Consider the following 19,634-nt stretch of genomic DNA (forward strand, 5'->3'; position numbering starts at 1 on the left):
GTCTGATTTTACATGATGGGTGGAAGTATGTTGGTTGATGATTGGGAGCTTCCAAATTCTCCATCAAATCTGGTCCGTACACTTGTTTTATTTGGACGTACTGGGAATGGAAAAAGTGCAACAGGGAACACCATTCTTGGAGACAAGAAGGCCTTCAATTCGAAGAAAAGTTCCTCTGGTGTTACGGAAAATTGCGAACTGCAGAGAACTGTACTGAGTGATGGACAGATTATTAATGTCATTGACACCCCTGGTATATTTCTATTATTACTAAATGTTGTATATATGTTTTGGCTGTATTCAAGAACTATTTTGTTAACCAAGCTTGTTGAAATGTAATAATGGGGTGATTGCAGGGCTGTTTGATACTTCTGCTGGATCAGAATTTATTGCCACCGAAATTGGTAGATGTATTAAGATGACCAGGGACTGGGTGCATGCAGTTCTTGTAGTTTTTTCAGCCAGGAACCGCTTTATAGAAGAAGAGGTAGCTGTAGTTCGTAGTTTGCAGGCAATATTTGGAAGCAGAATTCTTGACTACATTATTGTAGTCTTCACCGGAGGGGATGACTTTGAAGATAACGAGGAGACGACATTTGAAGGTTATTTGGGTAGTGGGGGCCCTGCACATCCGCTAAAGGTTACTCATAAAGCTGCATATAACTTGTTAAGAGTCTGGTTGATATATTGCATTGTGAAATAGAGAACGCAGGTTTAAGCTTTCTTATCGGAAAAAAAAGTAAAAAAAGAAGAAGAGCTTTCTGGAGTTTTTTTTTTACCATTTTTAAGCTCTTTTAATCGTAATCCCAAACAGGCAGATTAGCTTTTGGTTCACTCTGTCATTACTTCTGGCTTTCTTGTTTGTTGAGTTTTGATTCTTTAAATTGCTTACTCTAGAGGGTTTAGGCTTATTATAATTAAGTGGAATTTTTTATGGATTAATATTACTTCCATTAAATTGTATGGTTGTTTAGCTGAACATCTTGGTGTTTTCAATCTCTTCTGCTTGACTATTTACCATCTTGAATGAGAAGGCTTGCATATATTGATCTTCTAATCAATTTTAATTTCAATGTAATAGGAACTCCTTGTCATGTGTAAAAATCGGTTTGTGCTTTTCGATAACAAAACTATTGATGAAGGCAACAGGGTTGAACAAGTTGAGAAGCTTCTCTCCCTTGTAAATGTGGTTGTAGCACAGAATGGTGGACTACCATATACTGATGAATTATTCGCTGAATGGAAGGTGATTGTTTTTGTTATTTATTTCTCAGAATTTCGTTATTCTTCTATGAAAATATCGTGATATATATCAGCTTAAATCAATTGACAGAAGGCGGAAATTATACTTACTAGAGTTCAAGGAGAGCTCAAACGAATTACAGAGATGGTAGCTTTTCAGATAAGTTGATTTGTCCTTGATTGTTTGGTTGCTTTGTGTATAATGTGGTTGTAGCACAGAATGGTGGACTACCATGTACTGATGAATTATTCGCTGAATGGAAGGTGATTGTTTTTGTTATTTATTTCTCAGAATTTCGTTATTCTTCTATGAAAATATCGTGATATATATCAGCTTAAATCAATTGACAGAAGGCGGAAATTATACTTACTAGAGTTCAAGGAGAGCTCAAACGAATTACAGAGATGGTAGCTTTTCAGATAAGTTGATTTGTCCTTGATTGTTTGGTTGCTTTGTGTATGATATATATATATATATATATATATATATATATATATATATATATAGGGGATTGATTGTACATGTTATTTGTAACAACTTGATTCAAGAGCCTGCTAAGAAAGAGAAAGGATCAGTAGTAACAGACCGCAAGGTGGGGGGTGTGGCAGTCGTGCCACCTCCGATGCCCGAGTGAGAATTTGATTATGACAAGAGTGACAAATAACAAGTAGTGAATAATAATAATAATAACTGAGAATAATAAAAGTAAGAATAGAGAGTACGTACATATGCTATAGGCGGCTCCTCCTTTTATAGAGGTTATAGGTAGGTGGATTCTAGTGAAACTCCCACTTAACTCCCTTGATTTGTGGGAGTGTTTGAAACTGTAGATTATCCCTTGAGTACCTAGACTCCTTTTGTGAGATATTCAGTTGGTTATTCTATGATTTGGGTTGTAATTCCCATATTGAGTTGTTAGATGAGTGATCATATCCTTGATTATTGGGGCACGTGGTTCTGAATGCAACTTGTTGAGATAATTGCACATTCAATTGTAGATCTGATACAATTGAGTGACTGAATTTGGACTTTCTGGGCTTTGGGTCTTTGAGCCCAACTGTCTGGGCAAGCCATAGACCCTTCCTTCAAAGTGGGCCTTTTGGTTCAGGCTTTGGGATATATTTGGTATCAACAGTACCCCACCATTCCCTTAAGTCAGTATAGTGGCCTAATGGGAATAAATGGATTTCTATTTTTCCTTGGGCTCCCGAAACTTATGGCCCATCTTATCTCCTATGTTCATTTTGGCATCTTTTTTCCCAATAACCTCGAACGCCACGTTTTGAGGTGTGGCACGCTTTTCTTGGGAGATGTGACCATTTGCGATGAGATATGGTGCACGTTTTTTGAGGCCTGTGGTTGACACGTGTCATCCCAGGGTTTGCTTGGGTTGAGGCGCTTTATGAGGCGAGGATACGTCTTCCTTGCCATCGTCTTCTTCGAGACGCTTGCTTGAATTTCTTTGGGGGTCGCTCGAATCCTTAGGAAACATGTGGCAATTTTTGCTGCACAAGCGGATAAGGACGCTCTATCAAATAATGTTTCATCTAAAACGCTTTAAATCTGTCGTGAGACCCTTGAATTTCCGAGCGACACTTGGCAAAGTTGGTTATCCTATTAATTGCGTGGACACCTTAAAATCTAGGGTTGTTCTCATCTTTTTCTCATCACCGCCAAACATATTGCTTCTCTCTTTGTTCCAACCTTGTCCTTCTTTTTTCCTTCTGTCTCTTGTGTCGTGATGGAAATCAGTGGAGCTGCTCTCCGTTCTCGACTCAGATTCTCAGATTTAGAGGTTTGCAGGGAGGTATACAAGTTCCTCGAAGGTGTCTAGATCCGTCTTCCCACCGTCGGGGAAGGTGCTACCGGTCCAGAAAATGGGGACGAAATCTATTTGTCGCTCCAGATTCTGGAAGCCGGTTTCAGATTGCTAGTTTCCTAGGTAATTAGGGAGATTCTGCATATACTAAACTTGGCTCCTTTCCAAGTCTCTCCGAATGGTTGGAGAGTTCTAATAGGGATGGCCATCCTCTGGTCGGAGTTAAACAAGGACCAGGGACGTTTGCAAATCACAGCGAGGGAGTCTCTTTATTTGTACAAACCTTTCCCCGTCAATGATTTGGCGGATGATATCTGGAAGTTTCATGCCCGAAAGGCAGGGCTGTATTCGAGCTTCCATGTAGGATTTCTAAAATTAAGAACTGGAAGGAGAAATTCTTCTTCATTTCTCGGGGATTTGAGTTTTTTGAGAATGAACCTTATGACTTTCCATTACGATCCCAGTGGGGCCGGATTCCATACGGGGCTTTGGATATGTCGGTGCTTCCCAAGTCTGTATTGATCCGTTTGCAAAGAGCCATTGATTGGGCCGAGGATTAAGTTAGGGTTCGAAATTTTTGGACTCATGGTGATTGGTTGATTCGGGCGGAGCACATGGAAACGTCTCTTGGGTATATAGGCCTGTCAAACTTAAGCGAGGTCCAAAAGAGGGCACGGGAACGTAGGGCTAACAGCTTTCCTCACCTTTTCTTTGCTGGTTCTCGCCTTGGCTGTCTGGCTGACAAGACGATCCCAAGTCGTCGGTCGGGCTTCTTCAGGCCAAAAGCCTGTTTCATGATCGTGATCCTTGAATAAGATGTGAATGCTGCTGAAGAGGGAGGTCCTGCTGTCGAGGAGGCGTGCCCTGTTGATGAGGAGGCGCGCCTTGTTGCTGGGTTTGATGAAGCAAGGGTTGAACAATCTGGCAGTCCTACTTCTATTGGGTTTACAGCCCCAAGTAGTCAACAGGGGGTGGCTGCAGATCATATTTCTTTTAGGAAACGTTCATTCGCTAGGCCCACCAAGTGGAGACGCCTATATAAGGATTTTGGGAGTCCAGTGAATGCTATCCTTGTCCTTTCATCTGCTATTGGTGGTGATAGCGTCTCGGCTGGGAGGTCTGTTAATGCCCCTGCTGGCGAACCAGCGGGTTCGCCTTCTGTTGGTGGATTAGAGGGCTTTGTTGCTTGCGAGCCAGAGGTATCGCCTTCAGTTAATGTATTAGGGGGTTCATTTGGTGGTGGACTAGAGTGTCCGCCTTCTACTGCGGGAGGTCCATCTACTTCATTCCATCCTGGTCCGCCTCCAACAGAAGCTGGAACTGAAGCGGCAGTTTGGATGATGCCTTTGGCCATATAGCGACTGGGCCAACTCATGGTGCGTCTTGTTTTTTCATCAGATGGCAGCCAAATTGGTTCGTTTGGTGTGGGTGACGAAGTTCGTTGCCCACCCGTTATAAATATTTCGTCCTTTGAAGGTAAAGAGCCCTTTTGATTAACGGGGTACTTTCGTTGATTGTGAGCCCTATGGTGGAACTGCTGAGGTAATTGCAGAAGAGGTACAATCCTTTTTGGCTTTGAGGGCGGCCCCCGAAGATAACCAGCTTGCCGAGGCTTCTCTGGAGGGAACGCAACTCTCGTCCATTCCGTGCATTGCCTCTGAGGATGAGGACTTTGTTGGGACGGTAATGGAGGAAGCTCAGTCCCAACTTGAGGGGGATCCCCCAGGTGTGGGGAATACTGTTATTGTTACGAAGTTCGTTCACACGGAAGTCTTGGGGTCTTTTGAAGATGGCGACACAGCCATGTCAACTCTAAAAGCTCCTTCGGGAGGTGTGAAGCAGTCTCTGGTCTTCTCTGGAGGCCTTTCAGAAGCTGTTGCTGCTGCCGCTCCCCAAGTGTTTGAGGGTTTGCCTCACCTTGGGGTGAATTCTGAGGCTGAAGGTCCACTTGGAGCCTTGGTTCGTTTGCTGGGGCCAACGTCATCCTCTATTCAGGGGGACCCCGCGTCCCTTCAAATTTGTTCTTCTTTAGCACATGCCGCTTTGGATACTATGGCCATGTGTTATGGAATGGCTGCGAGACATTGGGCCCTTGACATGGCTAGCACTTTTGAGCAGCCACTGTGTCGGAGTTGGAGTTGAGATTGGAGGCCGCTTTGAGGGAGAATTCCCAACTTTATGACCAGAACCGTGAGCTGTCGTTAGAGCTAGAGAGGCAGTAGTCCCTGGAAGCTGTATGCACTGAGTGTATCCGCCTTCAGGGGGTTTAGGGTTTAGGACCAAGGATTTGGCCTTGTGGAAAGCATAAGCAAGGAAAAAATTCATCTCTATCTTCGGTAGCGTCTTCTCGAATCCTTTGGATCACTGAGTCTTTCTGTCTGGCTCGATTAGCCTTATTATGAGCTTTGGATTTTGCATGCCTCTGTGCGGCATGAGCTTTACGAATTTCAGCCTCATCTTTCCTTAATGCAACCTCGGACGCATATCTCGCAGATTGGGCATTTCTAGCCAATTCCTCAGCTGTCTGAACTATCTTTCGATAAAAGGCCACTGAATTCTCAGCGACAACCACTTGATTACGACAAGCCACAGACTTGGCCTTAACCTCACTACAAACCCCCTAAAGGCGGATACACTCGGTGCATACAGCTTCCACGGACTACTACTTCTCTAGCTCCAACGACAGCTCACGGTTCTGGTCACAAAGTTGGAAATTCTCCCTCAAAGCGGCCTGTAATCTCAACTCTAGCTCCGACACAGTGGGCTGCTAAGAAGTGCTAGCCACGTTAGGGGCTCGGTGCCTCGCAGCCATTTCTTAACACATGGCCATAGCATCCAAAGCGGCCTGTGCCAAAGAAAAACAAACTTGAAGGGACAGGGGGTCCACCTGAATAGAGGATGACGCTGGCCCCAGCAAATGAACCAAAGCTCCAAGTGGACCTTCAGCCTCAGAATTCACCCCAAGGTGAGGCAAACCCTCAAACACTTGGGGAGCGACAGCAGCAGCAACTTCTGAAAGGCCTCCAGAGAAGACTGGAGCTTCCTCCACACCTACCAAAAGCGTTTTTAGAGTTGACATGGATGTGTCGTCATCTTCAAAAGACCCCAAGACTTCTGTGTGAACGGACTGAATAACAATAACAGTATTCCTCACAACTGTGGGATCCCCCTCATGTTGGGACTGAGCTTCCTCCATTACCGTCCCAACAAACTCCTTATCGTCAGATGCAATGCACGAAGTGGACGAGGGCTGCGCCCCCCCTAGGGTAGCCTCGGTAAGCTGATCATCTTCGGGGGCTGCCCTCAGAGCCAAAAAGGATTGTACCTCTTCTGCAACTACCTCAGCAGGTCTACCATCGAGCTCATAGTCAACGAAATTACCCCGTTCATCCGAGGGCTCTTTGCCTTCAGAGGACAAAATATCTATAACGGGTGGGCGTCGAACTTCTTTGCCAACACCAAACGAACCAATTTGGCTGCCTGATGAAGAAGATGATGATGAAAAAACAAGATGCACCACGGGTTAGCCCGGTCGCTGTATGGCCAAAGGCATCATCCAAACTGCCTCTTCAGTTCCAGCTTCTGTTGGAGGCAGACCGAGATGGAACGAAGTAGATGGACCTTCCGTGGCAAAAGTCGGACCCTCTGGTCCGCCACCAAATGAACCCCCTGATACATTAACTGAGGGCGAAACCTCTGGTTCACAAGCAGTAAAGCACTCTAATCCATCAACATAAGGCGAACCCATTGGTTCGCCAGTAGAGGCGTTAACAGACCTCCCGGTTGAGATGCTGTCACCACCAGTAGCAGTTGAAAGGACAGGGATAGCATTCACTGGACTCCCAAAATCCCTATGTAGGCATCTCCGCTTGGTGAGCCTAGCGAATGAACGTTTCCTAGAAGAAATATGATCTGCAGCCACCCCCTGTTGACTACCTGGGGTTGTAGACCCAATAGAAGTAGGACTGCCAGATTGTTCAACCCTTGCTTCATCAAATCCAGCAGCAAGGCCCGCCTCCTCAGCAACAGGTCGCGCCTCCTTACCAGTAGGGCCTCCCTCTTCAGCAGCTTTCACATCTTCTTCAGGGATCACGATCATGAAACGGGCTCTTGGCTTTAAGAAGCTAGAGTGGCGAGTTGGGATCGTCCTGTCAGGTAGACAGCAAGGGCGAGTACTAGCAAAGAAACGGTGAGGAAAGCTATTAGCCCTATGTTCCTGTGCCCTCTTTTGGACCTCGCTTAAGTTTGATAGGCCTTTATACCCAATAGTCATTTCCATGTGCTCCGCCCGAATCAACCAATCACCATGAGTCTAGAAATTTTAGACCCTAACTTCATCCTTGGCCCAATAAATGGCTCTCTGCAAACGGATCAGTACAGACTTGGAAAGTACCGACATATCCAAAGTCCCGTCTGGAATTCGGCCCTACTGGATCTTAGTGGAAAGTCATGAGGTTCGTTCTAAAAAAGCTCAAATCCCCGAGAAATGAAGAAGAATTTCTCCTTCCAGTTCTTAATTTTAGAAATCCTATATGGAAGCTAGAATACAACCCCTGCCTTGCGGGCATGAAACTTCTAGATGTCATCCGGCTCGTTGTTGACGGGGAAAGCCTTGTACAAATAAAGAAACTCCCTCGCTGTGATTTGCAAATGTCCCTGGTCCTTGTGTAACTCCGGCCAGAGGATGGCCATCCTTATTAGAACTCTCCAACCATTGGGAGAGACTTGGAAAGGAGCCAAGTTTAGTATATACAGTATCTCCCTAATCAGCTGGGGAACCAGCAATTTGAAACCTGCTTCCAGAATCTGGAGTGACAAATAGATTTCATCCCTATTTTCTTGATCGGTAGCACCTTCACCGACAGCAAGAAGACAGATCTGGACACCTTCGGGGAACTTGTATACCTCCCTGCAAACCTCTAAATCTGAGTATCTAAGTCAAGAACAGAGAGCAGCTCTACTGAATTTCATCACGAAACAAGGGGCAGAAGGAAAAAAGAAAGACAAGGTTGGAACAAAGAGAGAAGCAAGATGTTTGGTGGTGATGAGAAAAAGAGAAGAATAACCCTAGATTTTAAGGCGTCCACGCAATTATTAGGATAACTAACTTTGCCAAGTGTCGCTCGAAAATTCAATGGTCTCACGGCAGATTTAAAGCATTTTAGAAGAAATGTCGTTTGATAGAGCGTCCTTATCCGCTCGTGCAGCAAAAATTGCCAAGATAGCGTTGTAGGCCGAAGGACAATTTACTACTAAAAATGAAACCATAACAGTGGTTTAGCATGGGGGCATTCCTACTGTGACTGGAAGGTCAATGGTTCCCACTGGGTGGACTTTGTCCTCGGCAAAGCCAATCAGGGGGCAGTTACCGGTCGAAGTTTCTCCCTGACAAACTGCATCAGATCGTACGCTGGGGCGTACAGTATGTCTATGGAATTGCCATTGTTTATTAACACCCGGTGAATGGTAAAGTTGGCCAGAGCCAGTGTGACTACCAGCAGATCATCATGAAGGTGTTGCACTTCACGTGTATCTTCTGCAGTGAAAGTAATGTCAGATGTCTGCTCTGGTTGGTGAAGCCTCGAGGCTTTAGCAAGGCGGTCCATAATGTACACTTCCATTGCTCGAAGCCCTCGGGAGTACGCCCATGGCATTTGTGGGGCCGCCTCTTGCGAATCCTCCAGAAATTGTTCTGATCTCTCCTCTTGGAGCGGGCTGGGCAGGTTGTTCTTCTTGAGGGTTCATCCTCAGATTTGGAGGTTGTCATATGTTGGGATGTTCGTTCCACTCTCTCCTGTTCTGGAACAGCTTATCAATCAGCCTCTTCAACTGGTAGCAGTCTTCTGTGTCGTGTCTTACGTCTATATGATATTCACAGTACTTGTTTGTTTTTCTGGCTTCTGGAGGCGACCGTATGGGGTTTGGCAAGTGCATTCCCGGGTGATTCTTTACTTGCATTAACAAGTTAGTTGCCATACCTGGTACTGGAGGTGGAGGTTGTAGTTGGAGGTTGTAGTTGGCCGTGTTGGAAGCGTGAAGGAGGTACGCGTGCTGGATATGTTTTGAACCGATTGTCTGCTTTACAAGGCCGCAAACTATTCTCTGGTTGTTTAGCGAAGGCTCGTACTGTTTCTTCGCCGTTGATGAATTTTCCAGCTCTCGCCATGAGCTCATCCAAGTTCCTTGGGGGATCACGGCTTACATCGGCCATGAAGGGACTGTATGGCCATATGCCGCCCCTCAAAGCAGGATGAATGATTCTTTCATCTAGGTCGTCGACCGTGAGCTTTTCGCGGTTGAATCGAACCATATAGCTTTTCAACGACTCATCACTTTCTTGTTTGATGGTTAGCAAATATGCCATCGGCTTACAACGCCGGCGGTTTCCAATGAAATGAGAAAGGAAATTCTTACCGAGTTCAGTAGAGGTACCTATTGACTAAGGTTGCAGACTGCTAAACCAGCGCTTAGCAGCTCCTTTGAGGGTGAGAGGGAACACTCGGCAAAGGATGGCGTTAGATGATGCTTGCAGTGTCATGTGAGCTCTGTAGGTTTCTAGGTGGTCAGTCGGATCTTGGCTTCCATCATAACGATCCATGCGTGGCAATTTGAACTTCTCGGGTAGACTAGCTTCTATGATTTTCTTGGTAAATGGTAAATTTGTCACCAAGAAATCATGGTTTGCGGTGCGGGAGCCAATCAAGCGATGGGTTATGTTATCCAGCGTAGCTTGGATAGCGTCCATCCGTGCGCTACCCGTGGAACTAGCTTTGTTGGTTGGAGGCGGTTTGGGAGGTCCGCTCGGTGCTTTTGGGGTATGGTTCTCGTAGCTTCTCTGAAGTAAGAGCTCCAAGGTTCCCATTATTTGCTCATTTTGTGCTTCTAAGGTTCCTAGACGCTTGCTGTTTGGCAGGTGTGGGCCCAAAACAATAGGTTTGGTGGTTAACTCCTTGGTTTTGTGGTTGTCAGCATAGTGTTGAATGACATTTTCTGGCTGAAGAGGAGGAACGTTGGCCATGTTGACTGTGTTTTCGGTTTGGCCTTGAGATCTTGTGGCTTTCATTCGTGACTTTTGTCCTGTTTGAACTTTGGATCGTTAGATGATCCTCGTTCCCACAGACGGCGCAAACTGTTGAGGCAATTATCAACCTTGGTAGCAACTTGATTCAAGAGCCTACTAAGAAAGAGAAAGGATCAATAGTTACAGACCGCGAGGTGTGGGGGTGTGGTGGTAGTGCCACCTCCGATGCCTGAGTGAGAATTTAATTATGACAAGAGTGACAAATAACAAGCAGTGAATAATAATAATAATAACTGAGAATAATAAATTAAGAGTAGTACGTATATATGCCATAGGTGGCTCCTCCTTTTATAGAAGCTGTAGGTAGGTGGATTCTAGTGAAACTCCCACTTGACTCCCTTGATTTGTGGGAATGTTTGAAACCGTAGATTATCCCTTGAGATAGCATTAGTGATTCATGTGGATAGGATTTTAGATACTTGGACTCCTTTTGGGAGATATTCAGTTGGTTATTCTATGATTTGGGTTGTAATTCCCAGATTGAGTTGTTAGATGAGTGATCATATCCTTGATTATTGGGGCACGTGGTTCTGAATGCAACTTGTTGAGATACTACACATTCAATTGTAGATCTGATACAATCGAGTGACTGTATTTGGACTTTTTGGGCTTTGGGTCTTAGAGCCCAACTGTTTGGGCAAGCCATAGGCCCTTCCTTCGAAGTGGGCCTTTTGGTTCGGGCTTTGGGATATATTTGGTATCATCATAGCTTGTTCCTGCTAGAGTGTTTCTATTGTTTGTTTGTTAGTAACACAACAAATTCTGCAGAAGGGCTTTACTTGAGTTAATCCTAGTTATTGATGATGTATTGTTTTGTAGATTGAGTTGAAGTTCAAAGAGGCAATGAATAGGCTTGAAGAACAGTTGGCAGAGGAGAAAGCAGTGAGACTGAAGGCCAAAGAGCAAGCACGTTTAAATCAAGAGAAATCTAATGATGAAATCCGTAAGCTTAGAGAGCAACTATCTAAAACAGCGGGGGAGCTTGGTAGGCATAATGGGAATCAGTGTGCCATTTTATGAGGGTATATGAAGACAATGTGCTGTGGAGTACATATAATCTTTTCCTTCCCCCTCCTCCCCTTTTGTTTTTCTGTTTAAGTGGAGTTTCTAGGGAAATTGCTTTCCAGACAAATGTTAATTATCTCTAATTTTAAATATATAGACAAGTTCTATTGACTTTTCAACCTTGCATGCTGAAACTCTCCAAGCTATGCACGTTTGGTCCGTTAGACAATTAATGACTAAACAAGATAGTATTTTATGTCTTTTTTTACTTTATTTTCGAGCGGGATTCTGTTGCAACTGAGGACAAAGATGTAATGTAGCGAGTAATTCCATTCGTCACCTTTATCTTTTCGAAGTTTATTTGGCATGGTCTTCCATCTTTTTCATGGAGATTGGGAGACCACGTCACATAGTTTTTGAGAAATGGGCTATCATTTATAGCAATAGTACTGGTTGTTCCTTTTGGATCCCTTCCCTCCGACTACTGTGTTTGCACAAAAGAAGAAAAATGGAAAATGAGGTTTGAATTAGTAACTTTTGCTTTATGAGACGTGGTTTCAGTTGGTTGAATTATCTCTTAAGAACGACATATATCTTTATTTAGGTATTACATTAGGACCACGTTTAGATTTGCTAGCCAACAATTTACCTGCATAAATAGGGCGATATATTTTGTACCAAAGAGAGAGCAAAGTAGGAATCAGATTGCAAGGCTGCAAGAGATGGAATTAGACTAAAAAGAGTGGAAAATTAAAATCAGGCAAGCTGGCCATTCCATACAAACTGGTTTCAAAATTCAGTTTTAGAGAAATAGGTAAAATACAAACATATATGTATATACGCATTTACATTTATGTTTAGGAAAAATTGTAAAATTAGTCCAGGTAGTTTATCTAATTTGCAATAATCTTCATGTAATATAAAAATGAACTCAGTTATTTTTGAAGTAAACCAAAAAAACAATTTAATCCTTGAGGCAAATTCTGTTAATGGACTTTTATTTTTATTTTTTTGATATGTCCGCATAAGAGGGGGAAGGGGATTCGAACTAGTGACCTCCACTTCATAAAGCGTAGTCCCAGCCGATTGAACTACCTCTTGGGGACGTCAATGGACTTAATAGATTCAGATAGCGTGAAACATTATATCTAATAAAATTGTAACACATGTACACTATTTAAGTAAGTATCACACTAGTGTAATCTATTAAATTAGTGTACGAAATTTGACTGTAATTATAATCTATTAAATTAGTGAATGAAATTTGACTATATTTGAGTTCATTTTAATAATACTAAAACTAATTGTAAATCATATAAATAACAATGTAGATTAATTTTGCGCATTTAGTTAGGAAAAGACGGGGCCAAGGCCGTCCATCTTCGATCTTAATTTATGTCATCTTTGCCAGAAAAGATCGCAGCCATTGATTTTTTTTTTTTAAAAAATAGTTGTGCGTGTGACAAAGCACCCCACTCGAGAATCTCAACAGTCGACAGCATTATAAATTAAAAAACATAAGCTGAAGAGGCAGAGGCCTTTGATCTTCTTAATTTATTTCATTCTTATCCCAAAAAGATCGCAGCCATTGAAAAAGGCGCTGGCACATTTATCCCGAGAAGATTGCAGCCGTTGATGAAAGTGATATCTTTTAATACATAAATTAAAATTAAAATTAAATTAATTACAAATAGAATTATATATAAATATTCGCTGGTGATATTGCAGATCGTGTGATTTTTCATGATGGGTGGAAGTACGATGGACGATGATCGGGAGCTGATAAATTCTCCATCAAATGTGGTCCGTACACTTGTTTTATTTAGACGTACTGGGAATGGTAAAAGTGCGAAGGGAACACCATTCTTGGAGACAAGAAGGCTTTCAATTCGAAGAAAAGTTCCTCTGGTGTCACGGGAAATTGCGAACTGCAGAGAACTGTATTGAGAGATGGGAAGATTATCAATGTTATCGACACTCCTGGTATATTTCTATATAATGTTATTACTTATTATCCAAGCTTTTGTTTGATTTCCATTCTTGTTGACATGTTTGGAGTGATTTCAGGGCTGTTCGATACTTCTGCTGGATCAGAATTTATTGTCACAGAAATTGGAAGATGTATTAAGATGGCCAAGGACGGGATCCATGCAGTTCTGGTAGTTTTTTCAGTTAGGACCCGCTTTTCAGAAGAAGAGGTAGTTGCATTTCGTAGCTTGCAGACAATATTTGGAAGCAGAATTCTGGACTACATTATTGTAGTCTTCACCGGAGGTGATGAATTTGAAGATAATGATGAGACGACATTTGAAGATTATTTGGGTGCTGCAGGGTGCCCAGAGCCTTTAAAGGTTATTCATAGAGTTGCTAATAACTTTGCTTTACTCCTTTTAGCGTTAGAAAAATAGATTTTTTGTGCTCAAATACGTATATTAGTTTTGCTGAACATGTTGGTATTTTTAATCTCTTCTAATCAATTCTAAGAAAAATATTGTAGGAAATCATCGACTTGTGTAAAAATCGAATTGTGCTTTTCGATAACAAAACTAAGGATGAAAGCAAGAGGGTTGAACAAGTTGAGAAGCTTATCTCCTTTGTAGATATGGTGATATCACAGAATGGTGGACGACCATATACCGATGAATTATTTGCTGAATGGAAGGTGATTGTTTTTGTTATTTATTTCTCTAAATTTCGTTATCCTTCTATGAAATTCTCGTGATATATATCAGCTTAAATCAATCGACAGGAGCTGGAAATCAAACTCCGCAGTGAACAAGAACGTTTTGATTCAAAGAAAGATCATTCTAATCAACAAATATTGGAGTTCAATGATCAGATGGAACGTTTGTATGAGGAGCAGCTCAAACGAATTACAGAAAGGGTATCTTTAATTATTTTTATGCTTTTCACATTTATTTGTCACCTGCTTTTGTGTTTGCGTATTGTACGTTGTCGACAGATTTCTATATTTATTCTTATTTTTTTATCCGCATGTCTGCATGAGCATGGAAGGAAATAATATTTGTCATGGAAATCATGTGTATTTGGATTTTACTTAATCCTAGTAACTGATAATTTTTGTTATGTAGATTGAGTTGAAGCTCATAGAGTTAACTGAAAGGCTCGAACAACAATTGGCAGAAGAGAAAGCTGCAAGATTGAAGGTTGAAAAGCTGGCTCTTTTAAATGAAAAGAAGTCTAATGATGAAATTCGTCGTCTCAGAGAGAAACTTGAAAAAGCAGAAGGGGAGGTTCGTAACGGTGGTAATCAGTGTGCCATTTTATGAGGTAGTTAAACGATCGATATGAAGACAATGTTCGATCTTTGGAGTAATTTTGAGGAATTTATAAAGCATTAATTCCATTTAATGGTTTAAAATTTCTGCTTTGTATTACATCATATATATTTATGGACATGAACCTCTTCTAGCTATGCACTGTTGGTCAATTCAAACAAATGATTAAACAATAGTGTCTAGCTAGTACTGTTTTATCTCTTTATTTACTTGATTTTCAACTGGGTTTCAATCACAATTAATGACAAAGATGGGGCGAGTAATTCATTTCATCACCCTTCATCTTTCGGTTTCTTACATGTGGTAGATTGGAAGACTGTCACGTAAGCTTTTAGATATGTAAGATAATATATAAGACTCTGATAGGAGCCTTTTGGGGCCCTTCACTCCGAGTATGGTACTCTGTGGCTTCTGCTTAATTATTACAACCCTTTGATGCTTTTCAAGTACAATTTCTTAACAGTAAATACTGATTCATATCACACTCTTTAAGAAAAGCAAATTTATATCTATTCATATATATTAAATCCTGGTAGCTAGAGAATAGTGCCAAATAATCAAAATGACCTTATAGCAAATTGATGGACGCTACCCCAATGTAACACAGTACAAAATAACATTAATGACATAGCTGACTATGGCATGTTTATTTAGGTACGATTTTAAAACACCACACGTAGTTTTGTCCTCCAACAATTTACCTGCATATTCACATGGTTTTCCACTGATATTATTGAATGTAATAAGAAATAAGTTGGTAGGTACTGATTAGTCTATGGTCTAGTTAAGCTAATTAAAAAAAAAATTAAATAAAAGGAAGTAAAAACTTTACCCAAGACGAAGTATCTTCTGGTCAGGCTGTGAGGAGTAGGGTGTGTCCCCCGCGACCATGATTGGACTGAAGAAATTTCGTGATAATGCGTGGATTGCATTCAGCTCTGGTCCAGAAATATTCAAGTTTGTTTCCTGGAGCCTTTCAATTTCTGCTATCTGAAGTGTGGAAGGAAATTAATAAATTGAAATGTTTTTGCATGAATATTGTGGTCTAATTAAGTAGCATTGCCAGCAAAAAGTGTGACGTTTGTGTGTGTGAAAATACAACAAAGTCCGAGAACTTCTTGCCTATGTTTTTCCTTTCCTTTCTTTCCATTCTCTCCTTAATTTACAAGTTAATTCTATTTCCTCATTGTTGTTGTTATGTCAAAGACCCCTTAGAAGGATTATGGAAGTCAATGTGGTGTTCGTGATAACTTGTAATGGGTAAGACAGACCATTTACTCATCTAATGTTGAATAGGGTTTGACCAACCTAAGCATGCATTGCACCAAATCAGCTAGAATTTTGAAAAATGTAGGCTGAAAAGTTACATGGACAATATTATACCTTTGCTCGCAGACAAACATTTTCTTCTTCCAATTCTACCTCCTACAGAAAATTTAGGACATTATGATTCCTATAAAAAATTCATCCGGATGGGCTGCATGCATGTATATATATATAGAGTACTAAAGAGATGAGTAAAGAGAGGAAAATAGGAATTACCCTTTTCTGCAAGCACTCAATATCAGTCAGCAACATTTCATGCTGTTGAGTGACAAGTAATAGAATCAGATCGCCAACATAACAAGAGAGAAAAAAGCAAAATCAGACAAGCTAGCAATTCTATACAAAACCGTATCAAACCTTCATGAGTTTTGGAGAAAGAGGAAAAACTTGAGCTTGCCACATATATACACATTTACATTTAAGTTTTACGCATTTAATTAAGGAAAGACAGGGCGTCTTCATATACTATTATTGCTATTTTGCATTCGATCTCTCTCGGCATATATACTCAACTGACGTGGCATGTTTAATCAACTATTTTTTTTTTTTTAAGTACTATTTTTAATTAAGATTGATGTAAGGGTGGATTGAGCATGCCATGTCACCTGAGTATGCTAGAAGAAAGTGAAATTGTATTTCTCATTTTTGAAAGATACAATACGTACATCTCAACAAAAGAAAACATCATAAATTAATATTAATTGTGGTAGATCAACCATGTGATTAACATGCAGTTGGTACACAAAGACTAGTGTTTTATTTATTATATATATATATATATATATATATATTATGTAACAAACATATATTGCATTAAAAGGAAGAGAACATTACAGCCCCTCAAGGGGAAAGAAAACAGAAGGTGGTTCTAAACCACTACAAGTAGCAGGAGGAGGAGGATAGGAAGGGAAGAAAGCGGGAATGCAGCCCGAGTGAACTCTTGCCGCGGCCCAATAAGCCACATGATGGGCGCAGAAGTTTGCATTTCTGTTAATTTTCTTTGCCTCACACTTGGAAGAGGGAGGAAGAAGGGATAATGATTCTACTATCACTTTTTCAATATGCCAATCTTAAATGATGGTTGGACGTTGAAGTGCTGTAATGACTATAAGAGAGTCCCCTTCAATGTTGAAGTTTTTGTTATTTACGGTAATTATAGTTCATTGCACAGCAATCATCATTGCTAGAAAAGCTTATGCATGATTACCAATTATTACAGTGAAGGCACATGGCTACACTAATCGTGTTTGGTAGGTTATAAGTTATAGTTGGGGCATGTGTATGTATATATCTTACTTTTGATGGTGAATTTGCTTTTAGAAATCCTTCTTTTCAAACAAAGAAATTTATGAAATGTCCAGTCACATTCTCCCTTGAATTATAGGTTGCACCAATTGTTGTCATTAATTAATAGCTTAATTTGTAATTGAACTAGCCTTTTTTCTTAGCATTTCCTTGTTTTGTCATGACTTAGAGAAGTGCTAGCTAGTTACATGATCTGCATGCTTAGAGTCACTTATATATTAGTTTAGTCTCACTTAGTAAGAAATAAATCAATCTGAAATTTAGTACTCATGCAACACATCGTGAGACTTAATTTTTTGAGATATATATATATATATATATATATATATATATATATATATATCACAAAGTAACATATGTGTTCGTATGCATGTATGTATGTATAGAAATGAACTTGCAAATATGTATTCCCCATAAAAATATATAGGGATGTTGAAAGAAAAATAAAAGGTTTAGATGCATGTTGGGTGGTAGCTAGTTTGCTTTTTGTCACAAACAGTTGAAAAAGTTGTGAAATATTGTCAATCTGATTGAACCTAGTCTTCCTGCTAGTTGTGAAATGCACGTAAGTTACCATTTTCTTTACTTTTGCTTTGGATGTCTATCACTTTTTACCTTCTTTGACCTAATTCTGGCGATGCCTCGTTCAAGCCTGTTCTCCAGCTGCTTTAGATCCTTGATACTCAGAGAAGTCAAGGCATCACCCATTAAGTGCCTACAACCAAATTAAAGAAGAAAAGTATACCTTCAATTACTCAACTTTTATATCTCAGTATATTGTCCCTCTCTCAAAGCCTTTTAATTCATGTCATAGAGTTAATAAATGTTTTTGATGATTCTTTTGCCATTTGCATGTAGAAATTATTGAGACAAGAGTTACAATAACTCAAGAGACAAAGAACTCAAAAGTTAAGAGTTACAAGAACTTAAGAAACAAGAGTTACAAATGATAAATTAACTTTATTATTGTTAATGTAAAAATAGAAAAGATTTGTAACGTTCATACTTTCTCTATAAATAAGAGTATTGTACACAATAAAAAATATCAATAAAAAATGTAGCCATGAAAATGCTTTGATGTGTGGATGTAGGCCATCAGTCAAACCACCTTAATTCTCTGAGTTATTGTAACTCTTGTTTCAATAAAAACATGCAAAGAATAATGAGATCACCTGTTAGAATTCTGCAGAATTTGTATTTGTTGCCGCAGCTTCGCTGATTCTTGTTGATAATACTACATTCATTCAATAACAAAAATTAGTCAGGAAGAAAGAAGCATTTGTTAGCTTCTGTGCTTTGTATAAACATGCCAAACAAGAAGATAAAATTGTTCACTAGAACTGCATGTATATATATCTCACACATACTTGTTGATATATATGTATGTACTGATGCTACAAAAGGCATCCAAAAACTGAATATTTAATATCAATTTGACATATCATGAAGGTATAGCAATGGCTTCATATATAGAAGAGATACAGGAAAGGAAAAAAAAAGGAGAAATAGCATACCTCAGCATTTATTTCAGCCATAGAGCTTGTACCTGAACCGTCCGAGCATGCCTTCTTGTACCTCTCTATAGTAGTTTTTATGCTGCATATATGCCACAAGCAAATGAAAATTCATAAGCATATATTGATATATACTTCATTTTCTTTGTACATTTTTTTTTTTTTTTTCTATTTGCCTTTTCTTTTCTTTCTTTCCAAAGATGGAAGTAAATATTTAGCGTCATGTCACATAATTAAGTCCCTGAACTTTATTTTCCAAAGATTGCTCAGAACATTCACCTCATTATTATTGTTTTCTTTGATAATAAAAGTTTGTTAGAGTATATCCCCTCTTCCTTCTCTTTCTCTTTGTTATGGATTATTGTTCTATCCTTTTTCCTTCCTCTTATTCAACTTGTGTCATTAGGTATCAAAGCTTCGGTTAAGTACTCTTAGGCCGTCTTCACTTACTTTTTCTTTTGGAGGTACAAAAAGGTAGAAGATGACTTGGTAAAATAAATGATGGGAGAGTTGAGAGATGAAAGAGATGATGAATAAGGTTGTATATTGAATTACACTGAATACAGTACATAAGGGGCCTATATATACAGGCCTAGCTATAATACAGACATATACATACATAACTTATGTGAGACAAACACTACATATTATTTAACAAGACAATGAAACTTTTAGGAGTTGAAAGGAGCTGAAGATTATTCATGGGCTTGGGGTAGGATGTTAAGTCTTAGAAACCTCATCAATGACAAAATTAGAGTAGAAGGTAGTCTTATGGACAGTCTTTCAATGGTGCTTTCTCAATCAAAAGTACTGCTTGGGGTTTGCCCTCAGGGTCTCAAGATGGAGTGATATAAGGTCGTCTAGTTCAATCAAATGATCTTTAGTTATACGATCTAGCTAGTAGAATATTAATTAAATAATTAAATTCATAATTTTCTATCAACTTAAAGTTTAATTTTGAGATAAGTGAAAGTTCAACATGATATTAGACAAAAAGTCCCGAGTTAGAATGTTGCTTTCGTAATTCACCTCTTATTTCAAT

General features: G+C 40.1%; 1 protein-coding gene and 2 pseudogenes across 1 annotated transcript in view; 2 read left to right on the top strand and 1 right to left on the bottom strand.

Moving 5' to 3' along the window:
* The first annotated feature begins 15 nt into the window (after nucleotides 1-15).
* On the top strand, nucleotides 16-11,163 carry LOC132183405 (immune-associated nucleotide-binding protein 9-like; annotated as a pseudogene).
* A 1,731-nt stretch (nucleotides 11,164-12,894) lies between these two features.
* On the top strand, nucleotides 12,895-14,438 carry LOC132180244 (immune-associated nucleotide-binding protein 9-like; annotated as a pseudogene).
* An 837-nt stretch (nucleotides 14,439-15,275) lies between these two features.
* LOC132180283 (agamous-like MADS-box protein AGL11) overlaps nucleotides 15,276-19,634 on the bottom strand; it is a 10,656-nt gene continuing 6,297 nt past the window's right edge. The window contains exons 5-7 of the mRNA XM_059593045.1: nucleotides 15,990-16,031; nucleotides 15,831-15,872; nucleotides 15,276-15,437 (exon numbers count right to left, since the gene is read on the bottom strand). Of these exons, the coding sequence (XP_059449028.1) occupies nucleotides 15,276-15,437; nucleotides 15,831-15,872; nucleotides 15,990-16,031 (246 nt within the window). The remainder of the gene's footprint in view (nucleotides 15,438-15,830; nucleotides 15,873-15,989; nucleotides 16,032-19,634) is intronic.

This window comes from Corylus avellana, chromosome ca5 (assembly GCF_901000735.1).
Source record: "Corylus avellana chromosome ca5, CavTom2PMs-1.0".
Classification (NCBI taxonomy): domain Eukaryota; kingdom Viridiplantae; phylum Streptophyta; class Magnoliopsida; order Fagales; family Betulaceae; genus Corylus; species Corylus avellana.